This window comes from Nicotiana tomentosiformis, chromosome 2, assembly GCF_000390325.3.
Source record: "Nicotiana tomentosiformis chromosome 2, ASM39032v3, whole genome shotgun sequence".
Taxonomy (NCBI): Eukaryota; Viridiplantae; Streptophyta; class Magnoliopsida; order Solanales; family Solanaceae; genus Nicotiana; species Nicotiana tomentosiformis.
Window position 1 is genome coordinate 98,772,024 of NC_090813.1, and position 24,733 is coordinate 98,796,756.

The window sequence follows — 24,733 nt, forward strand, 5'->3', positions numbered from 1 at the left end:
ATTGATATTGTACGATGGGAGCGGGTTGCATGCCGCAACATGTGAAATAAGGGAGAATTAATATGGTGAAATAAGGGTGAATTATGATATTGACTCTGATGATATGGTGGGATAGGGTTGCGCGCTGCAACATATATTTATTTATTATTATTGATATTTACATGGTGGAATAAGGGTGGATAGTGATGTACGGTGGGATCGGGTTGCACGTCGCAATATTTTATGTGTTTTGTATTCCTTGTTGTATTGTGTTGGTTTCAGTTCTTTCGTATGAGATTCTGATGATTGGTATTTCTGGTTTTTACTGATTTTTGAGGATTGTGCTATTTTCATTGATTTACCGCCTTGGCGTCATTTCCTGATTTCTTTTCGTATTACTATTATTTTGATGAATTAAATTTTTAAGATGAATTTATTACGCTGAGTCATTATCTCATGTCTTGCTGAGTTGTTAGTAACATAACAGTTTTAAATAAAAGAATTTAATAACATACTTACCTTATGTGGCTCTTAGGTTATAACTCGTTGTTTCATTCGATACCTTACTATTTTTAATAGTCGCCATTTTCACATTAATCGATTTCTCAACTAAATCTCCTTACCCAATCTGATGTTTCTACCTTACTTGAAAATGAATTGTTATTATGTTTTAATTTAATAAATTCTATATTCAATGAGTATCTTACCCAATGCTTTATTTTAATTGAAAATATTATTTCCTTCACACAAATGATTTCAAAAAAAATAAACTCATTTTTCTCAATTGATTTCCTACTTATTACTAGGTGTTATTGTGCTTTAATGTATGCGATTAAATCTCATAAATATTTAAAAGTAGTATTTGATACGGGCACAAGATACATGGTAGCACGTGAATTTTGCCGTGCGAAAGTGATTCGAAAAAATATGGGCACAAATTGCCATGTGTGTAAGGCTTGGAAGTTGTGACTAAAAATCTGAGATTACAAGCTGTAATACACGAGGTAATTCTTATTGAAATTTGTGCATTTAGAATGATTTGATTGACTGAGTTGTCATCGGTTGCCCTTACTTGAACACATTCATATTTCATCTATACCCCGACTATGTTGTTGCTTAATTACTTGGTTGTTCTCGTTGCCATTCATGTTCCCCTTATTTTCATTATGGATGGTGATTTGAAATCTTTATGTTTTTGGCATTATATTGATATTCCTTCCTTGTTAGTTTTACGTCATATCCTGCACAGGTTTTATCATGTCCGGTAGGTATCTTGACCTGGCCTCGTAACTACTTTACCGAGGTTAGGCTTGATACTTACTTGGTACCGCTGTGGTGTACTCATGCTACGCTTCTGCACATTTTTGTGCAGATCCAGGTACTTATGATTGAGTTGGTTGGAGACCTATGTCTGCATTGTTGGAGACTTCGAGGTATACTTGTTCGACGTTCACTGACCCCGAAGTCACTTTCTGTTGTATTTTATTTTCATTGTCTCCTATTATTCCGGAACAATAATGTACTCCTTATTTATATTTACCCTTAGAAGGCTTGTGACTTGTACTACTGGTTTTGGAATTTTTTAACTGAGGTTGATTTGACTATGTTCCCAGACCCCACGGTGTGGGATAATACTGGGTATGTTGTTGTTGTTTGTTGTTGGTTTGACTATGTTGTTACGGAAATTATTTAATTTATTGTAGTTAAGTTAGTTAAATTCCATTAGTGCCCAGCATGTGTTAGGATTACCTAATTTTAGATACTAAGTGTCATCATGACTTACTCGGAGAAATTTTGGGTCGTGACATGTAATTAAGAAATTGGAGACTAAGAAAATTATGATTTTGTATATATATATATATATTCTATTTTCTTTGCGTTTAAAAATATCAAAACTGAATTTTTGAGGCATGATGTGTATATCTCAGTTATTTATTAAATTGAGTATGAACGCAGGAATTTCTCCTTCATTATCACGGAATCACCTGTATATTGTAAAGGCAATAATTAATTGAGTTAGTATGAATATATTTTTTGTAACATACAAAACATTATATGATACAACTTGTAACAAATAGTTGCAGGCCGGAGAATAAAATGAGTAATGCAAAGTTCGTGGAATTTTCGTAGGAGACTTATACAGAAAACAACTCTTGAGTCAAAATAGTTAGTATAAGCAAATAGCAAAGAGACTGATGGCAACTTGTAGTATATAGTAGTATCAAATTCATCGCCTTCGTTAATGACTACTAGTATTTTTTTCTAAAATTCAAAGTCAAACAAAAACGTCACCTTCAATCTCTACTTGTTAATTTATATATAGCAGGTCCTCCTATCTGGATTTATTTTCCCCATTTTAAATACTCGAAACCAGCTAACGACTGAGAATTCATAATAATTTTGACAGCTAAGAGTATATGCAGTTTTGTTTATATAAGACACACAGCTTCGATATTTTTCGTAGTGTTCCGTTTTTCATTCTATAGTCTTCAGTTTTCTGTCCCCTTCGTCTCCTCGGTTTCTTCCCTTTTTAAATTTTGGGAAGTTTAATTTCTACAATCACAATTCCACAACCTGTAGCCATGGGAACTCAAGCTCCCTCAGATCCCAACTACAACAATGACAAGGTAAGTCTCTCTCTTTAATTTTCTCTGTGTCTCTCTGCAAAACATGTACGAATTTAACTTATATACATTTTTATACTTAAGTATATTTTACCTGTTAGCTTTCCTTATTTTTGATTATTCTTCCTACATTTTCGACATGATCGAGTTACATGTAGTTATATATCATTTAGTTTATTTGATAGATAAAAAAATCTTATATAAAAATTTATATGACGTGGATATCAAGAATTTACATAAATATTGTTTGAGATTTGCTAAATATTTGAAAAACTTGGTTGAGTTTTTTTAGATCTTGAAGTAAACCTGTCTCTAATTTCTGTGTTCATTTATTGTTTCCAGCTTTTTCTCTGTTCGGGTTACGAAATAAAGATGCTTTGGTTAATGAGAAAAATGTGAACTTTCCTACCTTTTTCTTGTTTGTTTGGTGGTCTAGAATCAATTTTGAACCAGTCAAACTTATATCATTTCTATTTTTTTTTTCCTTCAAATATGGTGATTTAATTTCGACCTTTAAATTAAGTTTAAGCTATGTGTTAAATGGTTGACGTGCATGTGTGTACATCACGTTAGATGAGTAGGGTACTTCAAAAAAAAAAAAATTAATAACGACGTTAAATACACGGCAAATTGGTAGAGACGTGCGATAAGCAAATCATTTCAACTTTTCAGTTGACTTTCCATACTATACAAACTGCTAATAAGAAGCACTATTAGTTTATTACTAGTGGGTCACATGGATTATGGATTTAAAATCCGTTTGTCTTTTTCCAGAATGTTAAGCCGAATTTCACGTTGCTTTGCATCTGTATCCATTTGCAACAATCAGAATTGGGGAAATTTTTATTTATTTTTTCTTAGATGAAAAAATGGTTTAAAAAATGGAATAGGAAAAACTGAAACAAAGTTATCTGTTACTTAGGTTTGAATATCACGAAAATATCCTTTGAGTGGCTCTGCAGTCTGCAAACTACATACCTATGAAGTCTTGGGAAGTTTCTTTCTCATTGCATTTATTGTTTAAAGCAATTACTTTTCAAACTTAAGTTATATGCACAGACAATGTAAAAATAAATTGATACGCAATAGTGTAATTAACTGATTGTAGTAAATTACTTGCCATATTTTTTACTATATTTTTTGGTGTGCTACTGCACTGTGTTTATCGTCTTCAGCTTTATGTTCAAATCTTTGTAAAATTCAACTTAGAATTGGAACTATAATCAAATGACAGGTCGATACAAGAACTGCAGAAGAGAAGGCAATCGATGCGTGGCTCCCTATTACTTCCTCTAGGAATGCGAAATGGTGGTATTCCGCATTTCACAATGTTACTGCTATGGTTGGAGCTGGCGTTCTCAGTCTTCCTTATGCCATGGCAGAGCTTGGATGGTACAATACTCTCTTTTTATCTTTTTTAACATTTAAAAGTTACCAACATTGCTATACGATATCAACATTGGATTTAAGTTATATACACTGACAGTACTGTAATTTCAGGGGACCTGGTGTAACAGTGATGGTAGTATCTTGGATTATTACTTTGTACACACTATGGCAAATGGTTGAGATGCACGAAATGGTTCCAGGGAAACGTTTCGATAGATATCATGAATTGGGACAACATGCTTTTGGAGAAAAACTTGGCCTATGGATTGTTGTGCCACAACAATTAATTGTTGAAGTTGGTGTTGACATTGTTTATATGGTAACCGGAGGAAGATCACTAATGAAGGTCCACGAATTGGTTTGCACAAAAAACGAAGACAATATCCATTGCACCAAAGATATTAAACTTTCCTACTTCATCATGATCTTTGCCTCTGTTCATTTTGTGCTCTCCCATCTTCCCAATTTCAATTCCATATCTGGTGTCTCTTTGGCAGCTGCAGTAATGTCCCTAAGGTATAGAAATTTATCTTTAGCTTACTGTTTCTTCTTCTTCTTTTTTTCATTAACATTTCAATCATGTATAAGATAGGTATAATATGCGTATAACCATGTATGATCAATGTATATTTTATGTATATTGGGTAGGAAAAATAAACGGTGAACCCACTGACCTCCTCTAGAATAAGATTCGACTAAACCAAATAGGCAGTGGGGAATCCAGAAATTTTTTCCAAGGTTGTTCAGACTTTAAAGAAGTAAAAAAAAAAATCCCAGCAAAGGGTGTCAATATATGTTTTATACATCTAAAAATTAATACTTTACTTATATACATAGTGTAATTTTTCATAATATTTCGACGAAGGGTGATCATTAGCAAAAGGTGGCTTCGCCCCTGCCAGTAGACAAAAGGCCCTACATAAAAGCTACTAAAATAAGTTAGAAATTCGCTTATTTGTTCACTTCTTTAAATGTTGATACTTTTATTAACGTGTTTTTTTTTTTGTGTCGGACGATGAAGTTATTCTACAATTGCTTGGGGGGCATCAGTAAAGAAGGGTGTACAACCGGATGTAGATTACGGGTACAAGGCTCACAGCACGTCAGGAACTGTTTTCAACTTTCTGAGTGGATTGGGAGAAGTGGCTTTTGCATATGCGGGTCATAACGTGGTTTTGGAGATTCAAGCTACGATCCCTTCAACACCTGAGAAACCTTCGAAAATACCTATGTGGAGAGGAGTTGTTGTTGCTTACATAGTTGTGGCTCTCTGTTACTTCCCTGTTGCTTTTATTGGCTATTGGATGTTTGGGAATTCTGTAGAAGACAACATTCTCGTGTCTTTGAACAAACCTACATGGCTAATTGCCATGGCTAACATGTTTGTCGTCGTTCACGTTATTGGGAGCTATCAGGTATGATCAATGTTCTGATCTGAGTCGGAAAGTTTCAGTTATGTTTAGTTGCACGAGTACACCTTTACCTAACAAAATGTTTTTGTTTATCTTATGATGTTGTAGATCTATGCAATGCCAGTGTTTGACATGCTCGAGACTGTGCTTGTTAAGAAACTTAGGTTCAGTCCTACTTGGTACCTGCGATTTGTTACCAGAAACATTTATGTTGGTATGTTACTTGCCTTCATTTACTACAAAAATTTTAAGTACTTAGAACTTATATTAATGCCTTTGGACTTATTGCAGCTTTCACAATGTTTGTTGGAATCACCTTCCCTTTCTTCGGGGGGCTTCTTGGATTTTTTGGAGGATTTGCTTTTGCACCAACAACATATTTTGTACGTAATTTACAAAAGATTTTTTCCAATCTCTTTGTAGTGTAGATTTCAGATGTCTTATTGGGAAACTTTGTTTTTTGTTTCTTCAGCTCCCTTGCATTATGTGGCTTGCAATCTACAAGCCAAGGAGATGGAGTCTCTCTTGGATTGCTAATTGGGTATGGTGCAACTTAATTAATCTGCCGTTGGTAGTTTCAATTTTGTGATTTTGCCTTTTATACACTTGAAAATGACAATTACTATGTTCTTTTTATGACAGATTTGCATAATTTTTGGAGTTTTATTGATGGTTTTAGCACCAATTGGTGGTTTGAGATCCATCATAGTACAAGCCAAGACCTACAAATTTTACAATTAGGCATCTCCTTCTTGGTAAGGAGAAGTTTGTATCATTATTCAAGTCCAAGAAAATGGCGACGATTATGCCAAACGAGAGGAAACTGATTAAATTTCTTATATAGAAGTGGAGTATGTTTTATTATCGGAAAGAAATTTCTGGCTAGATACTGCGTTGGTGTGTTTTGGCTTAAACCTTTTACAGTATAGGTTTTCTTCATGTGTAAAGTTATGGTTAATATCATATTGATATCGAAATCATTGTCAAATGGCATCTTAGGGTGTCTCAATTTCTCTCTTTCTTTCTAATAAATCATCTAAGATATCGTAGGCATTCTAGACTTTGGATTCAATCTTTAGTCTTTTAAGCCAAGATTTACCAATTAAGTTCGTCTAGCATCCCTTGTAGGAAGACTTTTGTGCGAATAATCCAATCTCTACTGAGTTAATTCAATCTCTACGAAGGTAATCCAAATCTCTATTCTAGTAATTCGATATGTACTTTAGTATTTTATCGTTCTCAACGATTCTTGGTATTACACTCATCCAATGTGGTATCACCTCAATCTCAAAACTAGTTACATGGAAATCTGATTGTTCCTTTCCTCCTCCATTCTGCTATAACATACTCAACAAGTCAAAAAATTCAACTAATGGATGCTGCGTGTCTTTCTTGATTAATAAATGTCAAGAATACAAGAACTTAGACTTCAAGCCCATTCCCCTACGTAAGAAACAGAAACCAGGGACGGTAGGGGACTCTTAAGATGAACTTGTCAACACCAAATCTATATCAAGTTAAAGATATCCAAGTAAGTTGATTGAAGTGGTCAAAGGATCCTGCCGGTAAAAACTTACCTGCACTACAACAATTTATGCTAATCTACTATAGTAAGTGTTAAATTAAGGTGAAAATGTATATGAATTAACTTTGATTTATTGATAATAATAATAATAATTGTGAAAATATGTGTCAAGTATTTATTAGATTAATGTAAACCCTAAGTGTAAATAAATTTTTATCATGCTTCAACCTTAGATCCTATGTCTAAGAAAGCAGTACACATAAACAAGCAGTCCTAATTCACAAAGAAAACAGGGGACATCAACATGCTTTGTATATTTGTATATCATTTATCAAAGTAACGTTTAATTTATATACGCGGTGATTTTTTGTATACACATTATGATTTTTCGGTGAAATGTGTTCAACTGACCACCATTCCATGTACGTGGCTACGCCACTGAATACAGCTTACATTCTCCATTTGTGTAAATGCGTGGGCTTTCATTTATTTACTTGTCCACATTAACATGCATTTTCATGATTTGTTGATTCTTAAGTTCAATTATTTAATTAGGTGTAAACACACATGTGGATAAAAAAATATCTATATCATGTCCATCAAATAACATATTTTTGGGATCTTTACACGAATAGCCCACTATTTACTTTTTCCAGTCAGTAATCCTAGATTATACATGGAGTATATATAGTTATACACATATTATACATATATTTTATTACTTTAAGCAGTCTGGTGGACGGCTATTATACATATAATTGTGATCCTTACATAAATAATCGGCTGAATTTACTATTTACTTTTTCTACTCAATATTCGTAAATTGTACACTGTTATACACCGTTATAGTACACATGCATAAGTCAATAAATAAGTGACCAAAGGTGAAAAAAGGCACCATTGAAACCTAATGAGTACACAACAAGTCAACATTAAAAATAAAAACTGAAGGGCTTATGTGTCAATTAGCACCCAAAATTAGCCATTACAAACTACTTAGACAATTGGAAAATTTTAACATATAAAATTTTTTCTCTATCTCCTGTTACATAATTCAGCCACTTGATTCTTTTTCCTTTTTTACCACTTTTTAATTGATCCTAATTCCTAAACATAAATGTAGATATGAATACTGAACATGCTTTCAGTTTAATTTTTTTGTTGCAAGAATTTCTCCAAGTACATAGAATAAAATTTAAACGGTGTGAAAATTTGAAATGCTTAAAGTAACTTTCTTTATAGAGCCACAGATTAATTGATACTTTTCCTAACCTATAATGATCAATAAACTAAAATATTGCATTTGTACATCAAAAATCGTACCGAAAAGGGCCAAAACTGTCTCTAACCTATTCGCTTTGATTTAAAATACTCCTAGTCCAACTATTTTGTAAAAAATGCCCCTAACGTAAACTTTCTGACCCGGTCATACCCTGTAAACTAACAGCCCTAATTTGATTAAGAAAAAGTTTTATTACTTATTATATGTCAATTTTCTATTAGCTTAAATGAAAACCCACCCCACATCCACTTATTAGCCCACCCCATGACCCAAAATATCTATACCCGACCCATGACCCACTTTTTAAAAGAGTGAAGTTCATTTGTAGCTACTAGGGCCAAACTTATATCATCTAATAGCCACAAAATAGCCCTTTACAAGTCATAGCCTAAAAATAATAATAATGGCTAGCAAGTGAAAAAGCTGAAACCATACGCTCAACTCAAACGAAAAGGAAAGCATTCCTAATTGATTTTGTTACCTAAATTCACGCGTTCAGTATGGGATCTTCAATCTCCAAACACTATAAAAGTCTCCCAATTATTCACATTGTCAAAAAAATTCTAGGGTTTCTGAAGATTAAACCCAGAGAAGAGCTTCAAAAAATTCACGGTGAAATTCAAAGTTTTTGCTCAATTGCTGCCTACAATCAGCTTAATAGAGTTGAGATTTTGATCTTAAATTGTGAAATTGATACAAAATCGACAAACTCAACTAATGTCTATGGAGATTGTGAATGTTGGAACTACTGTTCTAATTTTGATTTTGATTTTACTTCAACACAGTGGTGAATGGGTAAGTGAAAGTAAATTTATTAATTTCCTTTTTAATGGCGTGCTGATCAATTCAGGATATAGCTATGAGTATTTTATTGATGAGATATACAAGCAATTGGATATAGATTCAATTACAAGTGCGATGGAGATAAAATATAAAGTGAAGGATGGCTATATAGCAATTTCAATATATAATGATATGGGTGTGCGCTTGTATATGGAGATGAAAAAGAAAAATCTGGATATCACTGAATATCCATTATGCATAACGTTGAAAACTTTGTATTCAAGTGCTAAATGCTCATATTCAAGTTCATACTTGGGTGGCAACTTACTCGTAACAACTTCAGCTGGTTTACTATGTCAGAACGTAGAAGAAGTACACGGAACTAATATTGTTGAGATGATGGATAATCATGGAAAAGAAGACAAATTTGAAATAATAAAGGGAAATTGTATAATAGACTATCCACAACATGAAGAAATTGCAGAAGGTCAGTTATATTGGGACAAAGATACACTTATTAGTGTAATGAAGCATACGCAATACGAGAAAAATATCAATTTATATTGGATAGATCATCTACAACAAGGTATGATTTCTACGTATGAGATTGAACTTCTCTGTAATTGTGTGTATACTGCTTGTATTATTGTATAATGAGATTGCATATACATACTGCTTGTTTATTAGAGACACAAGTGTAAAAATCTGAAGAAGTGCATTATCATAACACTATATATTAAATAGGTATTGTCTTAAATGCGTGGATAAAAGTTATAAATGGAGTCTTAGATCGTCAAGTCTACACAAATCAAATTTCTTCAAGGTTAGACGGTCCAATGATGTTCACACTTGCCCAGAGATGAGTAGACTGTTTTTACAACGTCATGCTACTTCGTCAGCCATTGCAAAAATGATTTGTAATAAATATGCCAATCCAAAAACAATATACACTCCGTCAGACATCATGAGCGACATGAAACAATAGTATGGGATTAATATGAGTTACGTAAAAGCTTATAGAACAAAGGAAAAGGCGTTTGAACTGCTAAGAGGGATACCACGCGAATCTTATAGTAAACTGTCGGGTCACTTGTATATGATAAATATGACAAATCCTGGTTCTGTCACAATATTACATAAATCAGAGAACGGGCGCTTCATGTATATTTTTGTCGCACTAAATGCATCAATCATAGGATGAAAATACTGCTATCCTATTGTAGTGGTTGACGGGACATTCCTCAAATCATCACACAGGGGAACAATGTTAACAGCTAGCGCACAAAATGCGGCAGGTGAATATGTCGCAGACTAATATAATAATTATATATGGTATAGATAGCTCTTATCCGTATATAACAAAAATAACATGTGGATGCTTTCTTATTTGCCTAACCAGGTAAAATTTTTCCATTAGCATATGCTGTTGTCGATTCTGAAAATGATACTTCCTGGGGATGGTTTTTTGAAATGTTTAGACAGGCTTTTGGGGAAAGAGAAAGCATGTGCATCGTATCCGTTCATCATGCAAGCATATTGAGGGGTGCTTCAATTGTGTATCCAGAGGTATCTCACTGTGTATGCATCTTTCATCTTTGGAATAACATAAAGAAGCAGTTCAAGAAGAACCATGACCGGCTGAGAGAAGTTTTTTTTTGCAATGGCCAGAGCATACAAAATTGAAGATTTTAATCACCTCATGCAAGATATGGACAGCATTGATAAGAGGGTAAGGGGTTACCTGTTCCAAGTTGGTTTTGAAAAATGGTCCATAGCGCATTCCACTGTTAATAGATCCATGGCGATGACTTCAAATATTGTCGAGTTACTCAATGCAAGAAACAGAGAGGCAAGAGAGCTACCAATCATGAGTTTGCTAGATTACATGATGAATTTGGTTATGGAATGGAATAATACAAATAGAATGACTGCAATGAGTACATTTACTGGCCTAGAAAAAAAATATAACGAAGTACTGAAGGAAAATAACTATTTGTCGCAGAAGATGACGGTAAATATTCTTTTATCATGTCTTACTTCATACATTAATACTTGTCATATCCCTATTTTACTAATGATGTTTATTTAAATTTAGGTGAGGCCTTCAACCGATTATGTATATGTAGTAATAGATGCTGAACAAAGGCGGAACATAGTATGCTTGCAAAAAAGAGAATGCTCGTATAAACAATTTCAAGTGGATGAGATTCCTTGTCCATATGCTATGGCAGTATTGGACTATACACACATAGAAGCACCCAAATATTGTTCTTCCTATTACACCAACCAATACTTTAAGAAGACATATGAAGTGCCAGTTAATCCACTTCCAGATGAAACTACATGGGACCTTCCAACAGAAGTGTTAGATAATGTGGTGCTACCACCGATAGTAAAGGGAAAATCAGGAAGACCGACGAAGTCGCGACGCAAGGGACTTTATGAATATCTGTATACTGAAACAGTTATCCGTGGACTGTGTGGAAAATAAGAACACAATAGAAGAACATGCAGGAATACTCAAGACAACTAGTAGATGACCATCAATAATTTAGTATTTTGTAACATTTTTCCTTGTGAATATTACAATTAGAATAATAAAAAAATAATGAGATTTGCAATCAGATTCTCTCTGATGTATGAATAAAGATGCTACTTTTTGTCGTAATGAAAGTATTGGTAGAAATTTTATTCCAAATACTATTATGGATGTCATTATACAAAAACTTATACAAAATAGATAAAAATATACAAAATATATACAAAAAAAAATATCACTTTACAAATAATATACAAAATAGACTGTAATTATATAATTTATATATAATATTTTATTCCTATACAAAAAATAAAAAAATAAATTGTCGCTATACAAAATATATACAAAATAGATGTCACTATACAAAAAAATATACAAAAAATACTGTCACTATACAAAGAATATACAAAATAGAACTTGTATATTTATACAAAAAAATAATATATAAAATAGACTGTAACTATATAATTTATATATAATATTTTATTCATATACAAAAAATAAAAAAATAAACTGTCGCTATACAAAACATATACAAAATAAATGTCACTATACAAAAAATATACAAAAACGATTGTCACTATACAAAAAAATATACAAAATAGAACTTGTATATTTATACAAAAAAATAAAAAATAGATCGTCACTATTGTATATACAATTTACATACAATAGACTGTGACTATACAAAAAATATACAGAATAGATATCACTATACAAAAAATATACAAAAATAGATGTCACTATACAAAATAGATGTCACTATACAAAACATATACAAAAAGACTGTTACTATACAAAATTATACAAAATAGACTGTCGCTATACAATTTATATACAGTTTAGCTGCCCCCCAAACTTCATTCATAAAACTTCCTATAACAACTTAGCAACACCAGCTAAATTTGCAAAACCTATCGAAATAAATTATCTGTATAAATTACAAAACTAAAACTGTAGAAAAGTCAAAACTACACAAAATCTTAAACTTACATAATTTCACTATTAACTGAAAACAAACAAGTCGCAATTAAAAGTAATATTCAACATTAGCATTTCAAACATATTGTTCAAAAACATCCCAAATAAAAAGCACAAAATGTGATATAAGTATGCAACTGTATCCAATCATAAGACAATATCATAACCAAACTACTTCGTCTTAAAACTACATGTGAATTTTCTGCTAAACTATCCCAAACTACTTTTTCTTGCCCTTCAACTTGCCCTTTTTCTTGATATCCTTCAAAGTCTCGTCATCACCAACGGCACGCGTCTTGCCCTTTCTCTTGTTATCTTTCAAAGCCTTGTCATCAACAACGGAATGCGACTTGACCTTTTTCTTGTTATCCTTCAAATCCTTGTCATCAACAACGGAATGCGACTTGCCCTTTTTCTTGTTATCCTTTTTGGCCAGACCCTTCAATCTACCAGTAGACTCGTCATCACTAAGTGCATGTGCTCTTTGTTTCTTCACTCCATAATCCCATAGCAATATACCATATTGGTTCCGTATCCCATCAATATCAATAGCTTCAGGAATACTGCTGCCTTGAATGATGTACTCAGCAAATGCAGCAACATAAACACTACAGTCACTACATACAAGGTCGCACATAAACGAATAAGTTAGTATAATATCCAAATAGGAATTCATGTACAAAAAAATGAATAATAATCAGAAATATTCAATAATAATTTACGTGTTATCTTGCGTTGGCAACCCATCAATGACATGAATCTCAAACGGATCTATGGTGGGGATTCCCATAGGATTCTCCTTTGTGTCCCAAAAACCAATACGATGAAGGAAATATGGGAGCAACACTGAGTATGGATCAATTAATCTCCGAACTGTAATATTCTGCAGCGCGCCACTCATAGAATCGTATATATAAATGCGCAGATCTTTGAATGACAGTCTCGCCAATATCCAGTGCCACTTATCAGACAGATTTATAGGGAAAATGACTTCATCAACAGTACACCAAGGAATATTACATCTTAAAAAATACCCAAGTATATATTCAACAATTGGATCTGTTTCAGTAATCAAATTCATGTCTCTCTTTTTCTCCAAAAACCTCTTGTACAAATTCGAAATCAAGCAGTTAAACCAACAGTCGGTAATTGTGAATGTAACTGGAGCATCAACACCGTACTTCTCTTTCTTTCTCAAATAGTAAAAAATAACATCAATATGCTGAAATATGAAGAATAAACACACATTGTCAGAAAATTACAGTATGAGAAAACTAAAATGTATATTTTATATATAAACCGATTATACATTTTATAGAAGATACTGCAAATATACATAAAAAGATACTCTTCCAAGTTGATACTATATTTTTTATTGCCATTATTGTTCTAGTCCTTTCTTCCGCCTACTATCCATGGGTTACCAAGTCCCATTTCTCATTTTATTATAGATATAATCTATATGTAATTACAACATGGATAAAAGAAAAAGAAATGTCATTTATGCTAACAAATTAACATCAATATGCTGAAAATATGAAGAACCATTATAACGTTGACTTACTGAATCACACAAGGGTAGGCCGGGATATGCAAATGTGAAGAATCATTTTTTTTCTCCAATATCATCAACTCCAAATTCAAAGATTTTATTTAGCTTATTGCTAATCTCTGTATAAACACCGTCCCTGATGAATCAGGATAAGAAGATATGGTTCATAACACGAAACACGAAAAATAAACAAGAAAAAAAAAAGAAAAAAAATTGAAACATAAAACTTACGGTGCATTAGTCCTTAAGTCTCTATCGATGAAAGTGTTCCACTTATACAATATTCTAACATCAACAGGATTGTCAACATTTCCCTGAAAAGGATACTTTATAGTGAAGATGGACTTATTTGTCAAGAAGGGCTTCTTTGACTTAGTCGGCTTATCTTGAGCAACTTAGATGGTGCCACCAGAGTCAAATTTGTCATGAATGGTGACTTCATGACCCCTGCTGGTTTCCTTTCTCTAGGGATCATTTCATGTGTGTCATGATCAACAACAACTATACGATCTTCCTGCATAGTAGCAATATTTGTATCCACTCCTAAACAATCACCATGTACAATATTTTTATTGAAATACTTTTGGGTGATTGCAGTTATTTGAGCCTCAGCATCACTAGTCCAACCATTGTCCTCACCAATTTCCTCACAACTGTTTTTACTAACAACTTGTACAGAATCCTCCACCAATAACTTGTCACAAAACTTATGGGTAATTGCAGTGATTTTAGGCTCGGCATCCTCAATCAAGACTTCGTCATCATCAACTCCGTCACTACTTTTACCAGCTTCTATAGAATCCTTCACCACACCCTCCATAACAACAACAGTTTGCTTTAGACTTACCTCAGTGTCAACATTTTTCTTTACAACTTCCTCACTGCCATTATTTCTCTCCATAACTGATGTTTGGCATATTTCGATATGTGTTGATGTTACTTTGCCCATGTTTTAACCACTTTTTGATGTTATTTAATCTTTAAAACACCCAACATGGTATAATTATTGGTTTGATGACTAATTAAGTTATGTGTGACGATTTAAGGTGTTCGGAGTGCAAAATATAAAGAAAAGGTGGTTTAGCCAGAGGAAGAAGGGTTGGATGTGTCGCATCCAACCTAGGAAAACATCATCCTGCATGCAACCTTAGCAGTGAAGTTGGGCCATAGCGTCCACCATCGCGTGCAAAGCTGAGAAATAGAGGACAAGGTGGATGCGTCGCATCCACCTTCCCAGGCAAAATTGAAATGGAGGACGAGGTGGATGCGTCGCATCCACCTTAGCATCAATCCCTGAAGCCGATTTGGACTAGGAATAGGAGAGCTTTGGCCCACGACTTTTGTACGCAATATATAAGCCAAAAACGCCTCCTTTAGGTTATCTAACATATTGGGAAGGGGGAAAAAGCCACGACAAAGCTGTGGAGGCCGGAATTCATCAAGTTTCATTTTTCTCCCACCAAACTTAGTAATTTTTATGTTTCTTTATATGATTTGTTGTTTGGCTACCATGTCTATGTGGAGCTAAACTTCACGTTCTAGGGTTGTGGTTCTTTCATGACTATTATTATTCGGATATTGATTTTGACTACTTGATTTATCATATTAGTTTATTTATTCAATCTTGCACTTAATTATTTAATTGCTTGATCATCAATTGAATATTATCTACGAATCTAGAATTGAACTCGAAAGTGGGAATTCTATATTGCATATAGGATTGAGTAGGGCAAGTTCTTGAACTCGGGCATCGGGGAACGGATTCGTGGTTAGGATAGACATATACCTAATTGCCTTGCTTGGTTGATTTACAGGAATTATAAATGCGTTCTTGTTGATTCTCACTCCATAGACATATAGGCGTTAAGTTAGCTGGAATAGGCGAGTAAGAACTCGACAGATTCTTATGAGCAATATTAACCCTGTCAACCAATAAGCTAGATAAATTAGTCGGTCAATTCAATTGAAGAATACAATAGGATTGTTAGATAGACCATAACCCTAGATCGTTTTCATTACATTGATATCATTAAAATCTGCTCTTTCTCTGTTCAAAGTTTATTATTTATATTTTTCTTATTTAATTAGTTGGAATAAAATATTTTTAGATTTAATTCTTGTTTAGATAATTAGGATAGTCTAATTTAGTTAATAGTTAATCATAAGTCCTCGTGGGTTCGACATCCGACTTTTAGTCACTTTATTACTTGACGACCGCGTATACTTGCGTGAGTGTGTTTGGTCGCAACAAGTTTTTGGCGCCGTTGCCGGGGGCTTAGAAATTAGCTACGTGACTAAGTTAAGCTTTTATTAGATATTTGTTTTCAAGTTTTAATTTTCAGTTTGCCTGGTTTGTGTCAACGCAGGGTCTTCTCTCGAATGCAGAGGAGTAGAAGTGCAAACAACCTCATTCCTCTTGATCCAGAAATCGAACGAACACTACATAGAGTGAGAAGGGAACACGAAGCTAGAACGAGAATAGAAAGAGATTTGGACATCGCAGTCCAACCACAGCCAATAGATATGGCAGGCAATGAAGAGCGTCCGGTAATTGAAGCCGCAAGGCCCAATCTTGCGAATATGACTCAGGCTATTGTGAAGCCTGATATCACTGGGCATTTTGAACTCAAACAGTACATGGTACAGCTGATTCAGTCCACAGGACAATATGTGGGTCTATCTCATGAGGACCCGCAGAGGCATATTCAGAACTTCTTGGAAATCACGGACACTTACAATTATCCGAACGTCTCCAAGGACTATGTCAGGCTGACACTATTCCCTTTTTCACTGTTGGGGGAAGCTAAAGAATGGTTGCAAAAGGAGCCCGCGAACTCTATCCACACTTGGGATGATCTAGCAAGGAAATTCCTGATCAAGTTTTTCCCAACTAAGAAGACAAAGTCGTTGAGGAGCCAAATTCTTGGGTTCCAACAACGGGATGGCGAGACACTTCGTCAAGCTTGGGAAAGATACAAGAAGCTACTCAGAGACTGCCCGCATCATTGTCAAACTGATGAGGTATTGGGTCACACTTTTGTTGATGGGTTAGATGAAGCATCAAAGATGAATCTTGACTCAGCTTGTGGGGGTAGTTGCATGGCAAGACCGTATAGTGAAATACAACTCTTGCTAAATAATTTCACTGCTAATGACCATAATTGGCAAGGAGAGGGGGATTCACGAAGGGGAATTAAACAGAAGGCCGCCGGTTCAGAGGTCCTATGAATCAACATGCGCAATATGGGAACACTTACAACCCAAACTGGAGGAATCATCCTAACTTCTCATGGGGCGGAAGTCAACAGAATCAGTATAGGCCTCAAGGGAATTTTACTCAACCTCAGAAGCCACCCCAACAAATGGAAGAAAGTACGAATGACTTGCTGAAAAAGTTGTTACTAGACAATCAACAGCTCAGGACCGATTTCAGAAATCTTGAGAGGCAAATGGGGCAGTTAGCAGCAAACCAAAATACTAGACCTACAGGCTCACTTCCCAGTGATACAGAGAAGAACCCTCAAATTAATGCAGTTACACTTAGAAACGGGAGGGAACTAGAGGAAGTGCCAAGGAAGATAAAAGAAAAACCTATACCTGGGGGGAGTTGACACCTAAGGCAACACAAGAGTCAAAGGAAGATGATGCAAGTTCAGAGCGAATGGAGGTTACAAGGCCACCACCACCTTTCCCCCAAAGATTGCAGAAAAGGAATGACGATCGCATGTTCAACAAATTTCTCTCCATGTTGAGTCAGGTTCAATTAAATATTCCATTAGTGGTTGCACTTCGTGAAATTCCAAAGTACGCTAAGTACATAAAAGACATAGTGGCTCATAAGAGGAAATTGACTGAGTTCGAGACGGTTGCACTTACTGAGGAGTGCACATCAAGGGTCCAAAACAAGCTTCCCCAAAAGCTTAAGGACCCTGGCAGCTTCACCATTCCAGTACAAATCGGTAATATTAACGTGGGACGTGCTCTGTGTGATTTGGGTGCAAGCATAAATCTGATGCCTTTATCCTTGTTTAAGCAATTAGGTCTGGGAGCTCCGAGACCAACCACCGTGATGTTGCAATTAGCTGATAGGTCCATAGCCTACCCCGAAGGAGTGATTGAAGATGTGCTGCTGCAAATTGGAAAATTCATCTTCCCAGCTGACTTCATTATTCTAGACTTCGAGGCTGATGAACAAGTTCCAATCATATTGGGACGACCTCTCTTGGCTACTGGCGATGCAATAATTAAAGTGAGAGAAGGGAAAATGATTATGAGAGTGGACAACGAGGAGGCAGTCTTCAATGTCTACAAAGCAATCCAACTCCCCCGCCACTATGAGGAGCTCTCTATGATATCTGTGGTGGAGGTGGATGAGAAACTTCTTGACACGAGTGTATATCTAGGCGACTGTTTAGAAAAAGCAATCATGATGTTTGATAGCTTGGAGATGGATGATGAGGTTGAGGAGATGATGCATATCCTAGATACATCATGTGGTTACATGCAAGGAATAATCCCGTTTGAGCCCCTGAATAGGCCAAGTGGCCCCCCACCAAAGCCGTCAATTGAAAAAGCTCCAAATTTGGAACTTAAACCCCTAACCCCTCACCTTCAATATGCTTATTTGGGAAGTTCTGACACTTTACCTGTTATTATTTCTGCTCACTTGTCTAAATTACAGGAAGAAAAGCTATTAAGGGTGCTACGTGAGCACAAGCGAGCAATTGGGTGGACAATGTCTGACATTAAAGGCATTAGTCCAGCTTTCTGCATGCACAAAATCCTCATGGAGGACGGACACAAGCCAAGTGTAGAACACCAACACCGACTAAATCCAATCATGAAAGAAGTGGTAAGAAAAGAAGTGATTAAGTGGCTTGATGCAGGTATTGTATTTCCAATCTCTGATAGTAAATGGGTAAGCCCCGTTCAATGTGTGCCGAAGAAAGGGGGGATAACCGTAGTAGTTAATGAAAATAATGACTTAATTCCTACAAGAACTGTAACTGGATGGAGAATTTGCATAGATTACAGAAAACTGAACAATGCCACCCGGAAAGACCACTTTCCCCTTCCTTTTATTGACCAAATGCTTGATAGATTAGCTGGCCAGGAATACTACTGTTTCCTGGACGGTTATTCGGGGTATAATCAGATTGCTATAGCCCCAGAAGACCAAGAGAAAACTACATTTACATGTCCTTATGGCACGTATGCGTTCAAGAGAATGCCCTTCGGTCTTTGTAATGCACCTGCGACTTTTCAAAGGTGTATGATGGCTATTTTCACTGACATGGTTGAAAGATATGTAGAAGTATTCATGGACGATTTTTCTGTGTTTGGATGTTCTTTTGATAGTTGTTTGATGAACCTTGATAAAGTGCTAGCTAGGTGTGAAGAGACGAACTTGGTGCTAAACTGGGAAAAGTGCCATTTCATGGTACGTGAAGGTATAGTTTTGGGGCACAAGGTTTCAAAAGATGGTCTACAGGTGGATAAAGCAAAGGTGGAGACGATCGAAAAATTGCCCCCGCCGACATCCATCAAAGGCATTCGCAGTTTCTTGGGTCATGCAGGTTTTTATCGTCGTTTCATTAAAGATTTTTCGAAAATTTCTTCCCCTTTGTGCAGGCTTCTAGAGAAAGACGTTACCTTCAAGTTTGATAATGCATGTCTGAAAGCATTTGAGGAGCTGAAGGGAAGATTGGTGACTGCACCAATTATCATTGGCCCCGATTGGGCACAACCATTTGAGTTGATGTGCGATGCAAGTGACATAGCAATTGGAGCGGTGTTGGGGCAAAGGAGGGATAAAATCTTTCACTCCATTTATTATGCAAGCAAAACTATGAATCCAGCTCAGATGAATTATACAGTGACTGAAAAGGAGTTGCTTGCAGTGGTGTGGGCGTTTGACAAGTTCAGATCCTATCTAGTGGGAACCAAAGTCATCGTCTACACAGATCATTCAGCTATCAGATACCTATTTGAAAAGAAAGACGCCAAGCCGAGGCTGATTCGTTGGGTCCTCCTCTTGCAAGAATTTGACTTAGAGATCCGAGATCGAAAAGGGACAGAAAATCAAGTGGCCGATCATTTGTCCAGATTAGAGAGTCGGAACCATGTAGCTGAAGGAGGGTCAATTAAAGAAACATTTCCGGATGAGCAAATATTAGCAATCACCTCAGGTGAAGCCCCATGGTATGCAGATTATGTGAATTTTATCGCAAGTGGGGTGACGCCACTAGAATGGACAGCTGACAATAGAAGAAGATTCCTACATGATGTAAGGTTCTACGTGTGGGATGAGCCATTCCTATATAGGCAGTGTGCAGATCAGTTGGTGAGAAGGTGTGTTCCTGAGGAAGAGATGAAGGCTATACTACATGACTGCCATGCGTCACCATATGGAGGTCATCACGGCGGGGATAGAACCGCCCAAAAAGTGCTACAATCAGGTTTTTATTGGCCAAAATTGTTTAAGGATGCACATGCCTTCGTTAAAAATTGTGATAGATGCCAAAGAACTGGAACTATCACGAGGAAGCACGAGATGCCCTTGCAAAATATACTGGCGGTAGAACTTTTTGATGTTTGGGGGATTGATTTTATGGGACCATTCCCATATTCTAACGGACACAGATACATCTTGGTGGCGGTCGACTATGTTTCTAAGTGGGTAGAGGCCATAGCTCTTCCTACTAACGACGCAAAGGTTGTGGTAGGCTTTGTAAAGAAGCACATCTTCACACGTTTTGGGACCCCAAGAGTGTTGATAAGCGACGGGGGAACTCACTTTTGTAACAAACTGCTGAATAATATTCTTGCAAAATACGGAGTCAAGCACAAAGTTTCCACTGCCTATCATCCCCAAACGAGTGGTCAAGTAGAAGTTTCCAACAGAGAGGTCAAGCAGATTTTGGAAAAGACAGTAAGTATGAATAGAAAGGACTGGGCCGGGAAGCTGGATGACGCATTATGGGCATATCGCACTGCGTACAAGACCCCAATAGGCACTTCTCCGTACAGGTTGGTTTATGGGAAGGCCTGCCATCTGCCCGTCGAGCTTGAACACAAAGCATATTGGGCGATTAAAAAGCTAAATATGGAGATGGACTTGGCCGGTGAGAAGAGATTGCTACAACTCAACGAGCTTGATGAGTTTCGATTGCATGCGTATGAAAATGCCAAATTGTATAAAGAGAAGACCAAAAGATGGCATGATAAGCATATCCAACATCGTGAGTTTGAACCAGGTCAAGAAATTCTACTGTTTAATTCAAGGCTAAAGCTTTTTCCAGGAAAGCTTAAATCTCGATGGTCGGGTCCGTTTGAAGTGGTTAGTGTGAAACCTCATGGTGCGATAGAATTGTGTGATAAGGGGTCCAATACGACATTCTTGGTAAATGGCCAAAGAGTAAAACACTATTGGGGTGGTGACATTGCACGTCACAAGACCACAATGGATTTAGTGGAGGCATGAAGAACATGTTGCGTCGTGCCGCGACGTTAAATCAGGCGCTTCTTGGGAGGCCACCCAAGTTAGTTAGTTTATTTTTATTTTTATTTTTAAATTTTTTTTTTCTTTCTTTTCGTAGGACATAGATCTTATTCAAAAAATAATAATAATAAAACTAAAAAGTTCCCCAGATATGAGAAAACGAGGCGGATGCGTCGCGTCCCCCTCAGCAAAAAAAAAAAAAAAAATTTTTGACGGGCCAATTGCTTAAGGCAGTGAAGTCTGCCTATCGCGCCCGTATCGCGTCCAAAAATTTTTGAAGGAAGACAAGGGGATGCGTCGCGTCAAAGCTCGCACGCACAGGTAAGTAATATATATTTTAACACATCTTAAGATAACCTATTCGAAAAAAAAACGTTTCTTGCGACGCATCCACTCGTCTCTTTTTGGCGACGCCTACGAATGCAGAACAGAATTCTCTCATCGAAATTGTAACGCATACAAACGCAATAAGCTCAAACGCGATAGGTACGCATCATCCTCTTCGTTCTTCCGTTGGCTTCTCTCCTAATTCGTCTCTCCTCCCTCCTTCAATGATAGCAACAAGTAGGTTTTGCAATTTCAAAATTTTTAGGGCTGTCGTTCTTGGTAGTTGTAATGGTTGCGAGATGATAAACTATAATTCCCTTCATCTCGTCCAACTTTGGGAGGGTAGTTGCATTGCTCAACTGATAGAATGAACTAGGCACACTTGTTGCATACCACATGTTCGACGAATTGTCCCTGAGGAAAATTTAGGCGTCGGTGAAGTCTGAGTAACCGAGCAACATTGGTGTATGCTTGAGAATAAGTGTGGGGTCGAGTGAGGGGCTATGTGAAATTGAATTTTTGAAGAGAGTTATCACATACTTGCTGAAAGTCATGAGCTACAATTCCATGAAGAGTGAATGGCATGACTTTACGAATAAATTGAAGTCTGCAAGCTGTTGCAATTGCTTTCAAGCTGAACTTCGCTGTTTCATCTGCTAATTGTTGAATTCTTTGCATTGCAGGTACTTAGATTCGTAAAATGACAGCAGTGAGTAAACCATCCAAGCAACAAGACAAAGATGGTAACAAGCAACCGCCCAAAAAGCCTACCGGAAGGGCAGCGGGCGGTCCAAATCCACAGAAAAAAAGGAAGCGGACGGAGAAGGAAATGGAACTGCTGCCTAGGCAGTTAAGTGATGATTCAGAGCAAGAGGAGGAGGAAACATTGGTCAGGAGGACAGTGAAGAAGGGTATTACACCAAGCAAAGGAATAGAGATAAGAGAGCCTGTGACATACCAAAGAAAAGCTTCGAGAATGAGTGCTCCGACTGATAAAGGGAAGGAGAAGATTACTACAGAATCTGAATCCGATTCCGATTCGGACAATGACCACCTACAGGTCAACATGAGTGATGAAGACGAGGGTGAACCCATAGACCGAGTTGATTGGGAGAAATACTTTGTTAATGAGAAGGCATTCCGAGCCTATAAGAAGATACTGGTTTCAAAGAAGTATATTCCGGAAAAGCCGATAAACATCGGACCACTTAAGACAAAGTACTCAGAGTTTCTAAAGTCAATTCGAGAGGTGCAAAAATGGGACCCATTCTGAAAGGTCACGGCAAAGCCAACCTCACCATTGTTAGAGAGCTCTACGCCAATTGGCGTCACGCAAGGGGAAACATTGTGCGAGTAAGAGGGGTAGATATTAATGTGTCAGCTGAAGCTCTGAATAACTTCTTAAGGGTGCCACACACACTTACAGACAGGTTTGACGCCATATGCAAAACACCAGATTATGCACACATTAAGTCTGTCCTATGCCCTACCAGGAAGGATGCAGAATGGAAGCATGGGAGTATGGAGTACCACTCTATAGCAAAGGAATTCATGAGTGCGTTAGCACGTGTGGCTCTAAATTTCATTTGTAACCGCCTGCTGCCATGCCAACATAAAACTGATGTCCCTCGTTACCGCGCACTCGTATTATATGCTTTATTAGAGGGGATACCACTCAACTTCGGAGCCATCATGCATGATCAAATGCAGCGAACCAGGATGAATTACAAGTGGAGGTTGTTCTTTGCTAATACCCTAACGGCTTTTTTAACAGAGAGGGGAGTACTATGGGACAAGGAGAATGACGACATTGAGGCTAAAGCTCCAGGACCATATGATGTCACTCATGTTCTAGAGCCGAACAAGGGAAGGTCTTCTAAGCTCACCATCCAACAATTATTTGAGCATATGCAAGCAGATATGCAAGAGAACAGGGCTGAGCTGATAGCGACTCGTGTCGAGTTGAGTGCCACCAGGGATGAGTTGAGACAGACTCGTGCGGATCTAAGCCGAGTTCAGACCGAGCAGGCCACGATGATGAAGGAGATATCATTACTCCTCAGAGCTCTGGTTCAATGTGCAGGTACAGACATCTCCCAGCTGATTGCATCATCCACTGCCGGACCATCCACTCCTGTTCCTCCCATAGTCACCGAGGCTCCACTCAACAGGCCTACTGAGGTCGCTGTAACACCTGATACAGAATCCGCACCAGTTGTTGATGATAGGAATGCTATGGATGCAGATGCTCCTCCACAGACTGCGGATGAGCCCTCCACCTTGACTTGAGGGAGTTCTTCTCACCCTACTTTACCTTGTTTGTGTGCGTTGGGGACAACGCACAGTCCTAAGTGTGGGGTGGGGGTGATTCATGTTAGATGTATGGATGAATGTACTAAAATATTCACTGGATTAATGGCATAAAATAGCAGTAAATTCATCTATATGGAGTAACTATCAGTTTATCTATCAGTTTATCATTATGAAAAAAAAATAAAAATAAAAAAATAAAAATAAAAGAAAAATAAATATATATATATATATATATATATATATATATATATATATATATAGTATCTTTGTAGATAGTAATAATCCCCTGTGGTTTTTCTTTGTGCCTCGGTTCTTTTTCATGGGATGTAGTTTGAACCGGGTAATTTTGTTTTCTTTTTAGAGTAGAGTAGGAATGTAGGGAATAAAAGGAGGAAGAATGATGAACCTAGGTGACCTTGACTTGGTTGATAATGGCATATTTAGGCTTTTACATATGTAATATCTTCCCTTCTCACTCTGAAATTATTGATGATGCCTTGTTAAAACGGATAGCATGTTTTGTGGT

The 24,733-nt window shown here is 36.6% G+C and overlaps 3 protein-coding genes across 3 annotated transcripts; 2 read left to right on the forward strand and 1 right to left on the reverse strand.

Moving 5' to 3' along the window:
- Positions 1 to 2,330: 2,330 nt before the first annotated feature.
- LOC104097145 (lysine histidine transporter 1-like) lies at positions 2,331 to 6,413 on the forward strand. Its single transcript, XM_009603668.3, has 8 exons — positions 2,331 to 2,606; positions 3,838 to 3,995; positions 4,104 to 4,508; positions 5,014 to 5,407; positions 5,513 to 5,618; positions 5,696 to 5,787; positions 5,877 to 5,945; positions 6,047 to 6,413. Exons 1-8 carry the CDS (start codon positions 2,562 to 2,564, stop codon positions 6,143 to 6,145), a joined length of 1,368 nt encoding a protein of 455 aa, XP_009601963.1. The 5' UTR covers positions 2,331 to 2,561; the 3' UTR covers positions 6,146 to 6,413.
- Positions 6,414 to 10,702: 4,289 nt separating this feature from the next.
- Positions 10,703 to 11,485, forward strand: LOC138905304 (uncharacterized). The gene is made up of 2 exons (XM_070193815.1): positions 10,703 to 11,005; positions 11,090 to 11,485. The coding sequence occupies exons 1-2, from the start codon at positions 10,703 to 10,705 to the stop codon at positions 11,483 to 11,485; spliced, it is 699 nt and encodes a 232-aa protein (XP_070049916.1).
- Positions 11,486 to 12,734: 1,249 nt separating this feature from the next.
- Positions 12,735 to 15,015, reverse strand: LOC138905305 (uncharacterized). The gene is made up of 5 exons (XM_070193816.1): positions 14,476 to 15,015; positions 14,298 to 14,380; positions 14,148 to 14,202; positions 13,237 to 13,736; positions 12,735 to 13,131 (listed from the first exon to the last, which is right to left on the reverse strand). Exons 1-5 carry the CDS (start codon positions 15,013 to 15,015, stop codon positions 12,735 to 12,737), a joined length of 1,575 nt encoding a protein of 524 aa, XP_070049917.1.
- Positions 15,016 to 24,733: the final 9,718 nt, after the last annotated feature.